This window comes from Lycorma delicatula, chromosome 10, assembly GCF_047948215.1.
Source record: "Lycorma delicatula isolate Av1 chromosome 10, ASM4794821v1, whole genome shotgun sequence".
Classification (NCBI taxonomy): Eukaryota; Metazoa; Arthropoda; class Insecta; order Hemiptera; family Fulgoridae; genus Lycorma; species Lycorma delicatula.
In genome coordinates, this window is record NC_134464.1 from 90,814,722 (window position 1) to 90,822,935 (window position 8,214).

An 8,214-nucleotide genomic window follows, 5' to 3' on the forward strand; every position below is an offset into this window, starting at 1 on the left:
CTCTAAACAACGCCTTGATAAAATTTCACTATTCATTTATTCACGGGGCTATGAAATGACGACCGAGGCCTTCTGTGAAAGCGAATTAAATATCAGCCACAACAAAGCTGTCGAATGGAGAAATTATCTACGGGAAGTACGATGTCGGTAGAGCCCCTCAAGAGTAATGGGTGTTTGGAGGGCTACGCCGAAAAACGAGGCAATATTTCATGTTCGTAGCAGAAAATAGTTCTGCAGATATGTTTTACCGATTCGAGTAGAGCGCATTACGCCGGGATCAATAATAATTTTTGATCGGTAGGCAATATAAAATGGTGAACGTAATTTGAACAGGAATTGTTTGCACAATGGTGCGAACCGTTTGCAGAATTTCACTGATTCTTTCGGAGGCGCATATCTACAAAATAGAACGGCAGCAAAAAATAAAATGCGCTGTATAGAGCAATTTAATAGCAAGAGAATTTCCAGACAGCTACTTATGAGTATTCTTAAGACGGAAAAACTGAAAACGGATGATCGCAATGTTCTTCCCGTAGTTCTAGAAGATGCCTTTCGGTCTCCGCGTTATCAGACTGCTTCAGATATTATTATCGTAGTTTCAGGTTTTATTAATTCCTATTTATCATTTCAATTTGCAAATTTTATTACATTAAAAAAAAAATTGCACGATTATTTATTCAAACTATTATTCTTTTTAAACGTAAAATAACAATCTAAGAATTTTTGAAATAATTTTTCCGAAACATTAACGCAATTTTCTGCTAGAAATAAGCACAAAATAGATGGAAGATGAATAACGGAGGATAACCAAGTAAAATATTTTTACAATAATAAGACTAGAATAAACAATAAATATTTGTTAAGTAAGTAATAAATAAATGTTAGACAAGACGAAGGATGATGTAATAAATAGGTTTTAAAATACGATTCTGAATGTGATATATTACATTTAACGTTGTTGTTACAACGTAGTGTAAACTACTAAACCACTTAAACAACTCTGTTTTGTAGGTGGTATAGGCAATACACGTAGAGTAAAAAAAAAAAAACGAAAAAAACACTGTGTGAGAGCTGGAGCAAACGACCGTTAAAGTTAAAATACAACATAGAGACTAAAAGAAAAAAAAGTTCATCTGTCTGCCAATAACAGCTGATCGTAGTCTGCCCTCGGTCAATAAATGGGCTGTTCGTTAAACCCACTCATCTCTCAACTGCTAGGCTACAGAATACAATATACCATACTACTGATTTATATGTATTTATACATATACATAAAAGCTTTGTCTATTTAGTAGATTACAGTATTTCATTTTGTTACCGGTGAAAAACATAACAGAGAATTGACAAGCACAATTCTCTGTAACTAATATTCAGTTACATCTAAAAATAGAATACATAATAAATACCAAATTAAACGGTATACGATAAATAAATTTGTAAAGCGGCTTTTTATGTGTATGATACAAACAATTTCGTTTAAAAAAAATTAATTCCACTTTAAAAATACAAATTTATATACGTAAGCAAATAATGAGACCGATGAAGTTTTATGTTACATCTACTTCAGTGTCATTAAAATCTATTTCAGTTATAGTGAGAAGTGATACAAACAAACACTCTACTTTGTTATTGGTGTGTTCTCTTTTTGAGCACATTATACATTAAAGTTTAGCGCGGCACAACCAGTATTATAAAGTATACATACGGTATTATAATTAAATTATATTTTTAATTTTTCTTATAATTATTGAGGCTTGGTTATATTTATTTATTATAACTTTTTTATTGTTACTACAACGGACAATGTGTTATCGAAAGACAATTCATACAAAATTACATCGGCCGAAAAAATAGTTTATTACCTAAAAGAGAATGTCTACGTAAATGTTAAACGTAAACGAAATTTATTATAATACATTTCTTCAACAATTACACTATATTTTTGCCAATGTTTATGAAACGTTTAAAAAAATACTAACTTAGAATATATTTTAGTAAATATACTGGAAAAGAATGAATTTACACAGAAAAAAAGTTAACGTTTTATATACACTAAATAAAAATAAAATTTCTTTTTTTAAAAAAAAAGAAGTTATTTTGCTTTCCTGGCATCAAAGCTCTAGAGCTATTGCTGCAAGAAGAAAATATGGCAATCGGTCAAAAAATTGGGTACGGGATTTAAGAATTTTTCGTCGTTTCATGAACCAGGAACAAAAAAAAAGTAGGGGTAATATTCGTGCGTACGTGTGTTGGGTAGTTTAAATCTTAATAACTTTGGACTGGATGGACCGATTTTGATTATGTTTTGTTCAGACACTAGAGTATACGACGTAATTTAAGTACGGGGTCAATAATTCCCGGATGGGGTAAACAGTATTTCTGAGGTCAATTTTTTCAAAATTTAGCAAACATAACCCCACTTTATATTAAACTCAGTACATGCGTGCATGCTTAACTTAATATTTTTTAAAAATAATTTCCCCTTTTTCCCAAAATAAAGTTATCGTTTTATTTATTCCACTTTTTAAACGATTTTTTTGATATTTTGTCTGCATAAGAATACTAGTAGTTCAAATGACCCAAAAACTACTTTGGGCGCAATATGGTGGTGGAGGAGCGATAAAAATGTTTAAATATCGATTTTGTAATTTTTTAAAACTTTCTGGTTTTATTTTCACGTATCATTATTTTTTTTTTTACTACACAATAACCAATGCCAGGAAAATATTATAACTTTTTTTATTGTCGGCTATTTAAATAATATTAAAATAAATAATTTTGTATCTCACTTTACTTAAATAATTTTTTAAAATTATTATATTCTATTTTTGTACGCGTACAACTAAATAACCACATATTTCCCCCAAACAACTGATTTTAAAAGTCAGTTTAAATTTAAATATATACATAATTTTTTTTTTTTTATTTAGCTGTTATATACACACACAAAGATTTTTTGTTTGAAGTCAAGAACAAGTTTTTTGTGAGGTAAATTATTTAACAATAACCCAAACAATACTAAAAAATTTAATTTATTTAATTTCATCATGGTGTCAACCAAATGACCGGTTTAAAACTCACTTTTTGTTCTGCGGTAATTTGTTTCTTTATTTTAAATAAGTATGTTATATATATTTAAAATCGAAAAAAAATCAAACATCTTTTACTAAATTACTTTGGATAATTTCTAAAAAAAAAAAAATTTCCTTATTACATGAAAAAATGTATATTAAGTAAAAGTAAAGTATGAAGCAGTATATCTCTTTAGAAAGAAGAGATGAAAAATATCTCTTACTTTAGCTACAAGAAATAGGCAAAGATACGATAACTCTGCTATCTGAAAAGAGATTAATTACCAAGGATTCCCACTGTCTGACCCTACTTCCTTCTACAATAGATCTTATCTGACTATTGTTCCCGATTCCTACATTTATTTCATTCAATCTACCAAGATTTTTTTTTTCTGATAAAAACGAACCCTTTTTTATTTTACGCCTAAATAATTTAAAAAATAACTAATAACGTTAATGATAATTATTTTAACCGTCAAATTAATAATAATAATAATAAATATCATACATCAGTATAAAATAACAGCTACCTAATTAAATTGAAAATATTTACTTTAAGTCAGTGAATCTATTTACTTCAAATAATTAATTTTTTAACTTTGGTTAAACTCATCATCGTAATATCAGAAATTTTTTAATTCGAGAGTTCTAAGGTTCATGTCCTGGTAAAGGCAGTTTCTTTTATACGGATATTAATGCTAGACTGTGGATATTGGTTTTCTTTGGTTTTAATTAACCACATTTCTCAGGTACGGTGGACCTGAGTCTTATCAAGACATGTTTACCGGTACATTTACACTTACATTGCACTACACCTGCAACTACGTCAGGCCTGGTAAGCCGATAGCGGTAAATGCATTTGCCTATACACACACCGGTAAAGCTAGAAAACCGGTTGAAGAAAACAATTTTTTATTATATAAGAAAAAATTAAGCACCCAGTTAAATCAGTTCGAAATATAAATTTAATTTTTACGTTTAATAAAAGTATACGACAAAAACCTAGATTAATACACTCGTTTATTACGTAAATGCAGAAGTCCAGTTCTGCATTTTTGTTTAATATAAAATTAATATTTAAAAACTATTTTATTATCTAATAATATGAGATAAATAGTGGCTACCCGCAACTTCGCACGCGTACTTGACATGAAGCTTGATCTCTTCGACGCTCGTTTGATTTTCAGTTTCGGCAGCTCTGGATGCTGCTTGAAGTTCAGCTTTTCGGTTTTTTGTAGCCTAACATTGAGCGAATGAGACCGACAATGAGATTGAAAACTGGCGGAGTTAGCAGGTCATTTTCCTCTGGCTGTGTCATTACATATCCAAAATACCTAAAGTATATGAACCAACATTTTTTAAGAGTTGTTTTGTCTGAAATTAATGATACTCATTCTAAATTCAGGACATTTAGGGAGCAAAGTGAATGTCACTTTGCACTACAGAATTTCAATTAAATTTCGATGGCTTCATTATATTAATATAGTACAACATAATGTTTGACTATGAAAAATGAAACGCAAGATTTTCCACCTTTCTTTCCGAATAATCACGGTGTAGCTTGCCTGTTACAGTTAACGGCTAAATAATTTTCCGTTGTGAGCTCTCATCATCTCAAATCAGGTAATCAGAATTTCTCCACAAATATCTCTTCACAGGATAATTCTGTTGGAAAAACTTACCGGTTGTATTATGTCATAATTTCGTCGGTTACTTTCTAAGAAGTTACATCGTAATTTTTGCTTCTACAGTTATCAACGTTGGTAAGGTTAATAATAAACCTTTTTAGTATTTTAATATTGTTTACCGGCGCGGAAAGAGAAAAAACAATTCACAAGTTCATAAACGGCTAAAACTATAAATATAAATGATTTTTGTAAATATTAAGTAACTAGTAGATTATTTACTGAATCGACTTCTAAAAGCCTTATCAATACTTATATTTATAACACAAACATATAGGAAATTTAATATTTAACAATTATTTTATAAATCTATTACAAAAAAAAAAAACATGATAAAAAGCTTACCTTTTTGCAGTATTCCAAAATATCAAGTTTATCTTTATAGCACGTAACCTTATGTACGAGATCTGTTGTCCAACGCCCCGATTCGGTCATATATTGGCTGTGATATACTTGATCGCTTTTAGAATCGCATAACATCGCCACTTGTGGCTCAAAATGGGCTGCGGGGATGTCACCACTCTGTAATAACACAATAACACAAATATATTTCGATTAAAAAAAAATTAACAAATTTAATCGATTTTACACAGTTTCTCTTTTTAATTTTAAATAATATTGACTTAGCATAATCGTGTAAAAGAAATTTAGATAAAAATTATCACGCAGTACTAACTAATCTCTTTATAAATGTTTATTAAAATATAAGATCGAAAAAATTCATATTTATATAAAAATTTAATTTTTTAAGTTTAATAACTTTGTACTGCTCCGATCAAGGTATTTTCAGAGTTTCCTTTGGTCTTTCTCAGAAAATATATCTGAGTATTTCATTTTTTTTATCCGTAAAAAAGGATTTTTACCGACGAAAAATATAAAGTATAAATATGTTTTGATCTTGATCAAATACTTATTTTTTTGTTATGAAAGACCGGGCTATGGTCATTAGCCCGGGATATCCGATTTATTAGTTTCTTCTTTTTCCTGTTTAGCCTCCGGTAACTACTGTTTAGATAATTCTTCAGAGGATGAATGAGGATGATATGTATGAGTGTAAATGAAGTGTTAGTCTTGTACATTCTCAGTTCGACCATTCCTGAGATGTGTGGTTAATTGAAACCCAACCACCACCAAAGAACACCGGTATCCACGATCTAGTATTCAAATCCATGTAAAAATATCTGGCTTTACTAGGACTTGAACGCTGTAACTTTCGACTTCCAAATCAGCTGATTTGGGAAGACGCGTTAACCACTAGACCAACCCGGTCGGTTGATTTATTAATTTAAATTTATTTTTCTTAACGATCAAAAGATATCTTAAAAGTTTTTCTTTCAAAAATTCATTTAATCTGTATCCTACCTAATCAAGATATAATATATTTTTTTAACCTACAATAAATTTTAACATAGCTTAACATTATATTAAATACTGTTTTTATTAAACTGTATCAATATTTATTTATTTATTCATTGCAAACAGTAAAAAGTTCTATCAGAATTCTCTCTTGTTTTTAAAAGCGGTATGAAGACAAATCGATCGTAAATTGATGGTATAAGAAACTTATTTTTATAATTTTTCTAGTAAGCTAAGTCAACCGATAACAGTTATGCAAAAGACCGCATAGCTAGTATCTAAGAAAAAGCCCTTAGAATTCATTAATTTTAACAGGGTAAGTAAGAGATAGAGTAGGCGAAAAAATTTTTTTTAGTGATTTTACTTTTTAACTAATCAATTCTTCCTTTCTCTTCCTGTAAGAAAATGTTTAAAAAAATATAAGTATAATGTTATACACATTTATTAAAATCTATTAAAAAAAAAAATAAATAAACAAAGAAGAGGTCTATATCTACTTTTAAAATATTAAAACCACACAAATATAGACTACTAATTCGTTCTACCTGGTAGCACCTGAACAGATGTACAAGGACAACTCTTCTTTATCAAAAGTTAGCGTAAAATCAATATTCGTGGATGTATCCGATCAAGAGATACTGCTATATTATGCGACTACTTAAAACTTAAAACAACAGGTACAATGTAACTCGGTATTACTGCCTAAAAACGTTTTTGCTTGACTCAAAAGAAAACTTCAAAAGTTTTCAGAAGACCATTTTAGTAATTAATGAATTTTCGGGAAAATTAGGATGTTACAACATAGCTGGATATATATATTCAACAGTGAATGCTTTGAAACGATTACAAAAGATACGGTTACGAAAAGATCACGGCAAAAAATTCCCCCCAAAAAAAGGCTAGAGTTAAAAAGGCAAAAAAAATTATTCAAGAGAGTAACGGTAATAAAGACAATGGTTTATAATGGTGTTTATAGATAACTTTTAATTTCATATCAAAATTCTAAAAAAAACTGTTTTTTTTTTTTTAAATTTCATCAGGTAATTGAATTCGCGTATATATATACTAAAACCTTTTAATAAAATCGATGAAAACTAAATAATTTTAAGTCGTAGAAAAAGTTCTTGTTAGTAATTCTGATTGTAACATATTTTAGTTTACGATATATGTGTAGATTATATTGCAAAAATTGTCTAAAATCTTAATTGGTTTTAGAAAATATTGTTCCAAAAATCATTGAAAACGTACAAGAACATCGGCATAGGCTATGAGCCTATACACATATCATTCCTTAATTGGCAATCTATTTATTTGTACCTTATTGAGTTAGCTTATAGAGTTCAAGTAAACATACTGCGCGTACGAATGTTCAGGCGACCGACAAACAAGCATCTCCTTTAAATCCTAATGCATATAAAAGAACGTACGCGACGTTAATATTCAGTAACCGTGCGCTTATTTTACAAAAATTATACATATATTTTAAATCTAAATAAATTAAAACATTTTATTTGAGTTTTTTAAGTAACGAATTGTCAACTGCCTACAAACAGTAACAGTACACTAATATTTTAGATCAAATTTCTATGACAAGAAACAAATAATAAATTCAATTCAGTTTCATCATCTGACTGCGAGAAATCCGTAGAGGTGTCAGTATTAAGAGATACAATGTGAGGTTCAATTTTATTATCCAATTCCCAATAATTTGGTTCTACATGTTTTATACAATATTTCCATTCCTGCTGGTTCGTTTCATCGATGGCTTTTAAGCATAAATCTTTAACATCAGATATTTTAAAATCAGTATTTTCTGACGCTATGTAACTTCTGATTTATTCCCATATTAACTTAACCGGTTGAGTTCACAGTGATAGGGAGGTAATCGAAGCACAGTTTTACCTCTGGATTTGCTTACTCATAAATTTATACACATTAAAATTACTTTTAATATGCGAAACCCTTTTCAGTAACTGGACATTAACGTTCATCTTCAAAAATCACTCCTTTTGAAGTAAGCCGCATTTTGACATCGTTCTTTTTCCAAGACACGGCTGGAATCTTTCCTTTTCACATGACTGATAAGGGGCGTTGACTAAGGA

At 29.5% G+C, this 8,214-nt stretch overlaps 1 protein-coding gene across 1 annotated transcript in view; it reads right to left on the reverse strand.

Moving 5' to 3' along the window:
* Appl (amyloid-beta-like protein) overlaps positions 1–5,278 on the reverse strand; it is a 137,842-nt gene extending 132,564 nt beyond the window's left edge. Inside the window, exon 1 of the mRNA XM_075377867.1 lies at positions 5,102–5,278. Within this exon, the coding sequence (XP_075233982.1) occupies positions 5,102–5,236 (135 nt within the window). The 5' untranslated portion in view covers positions 5,237–5,278. The remainder of the gene's footprint in view (positions 1–5,101) is intronic.
* Positions 5,279–8,214: the final 2,936 nt, after the last annotated feature.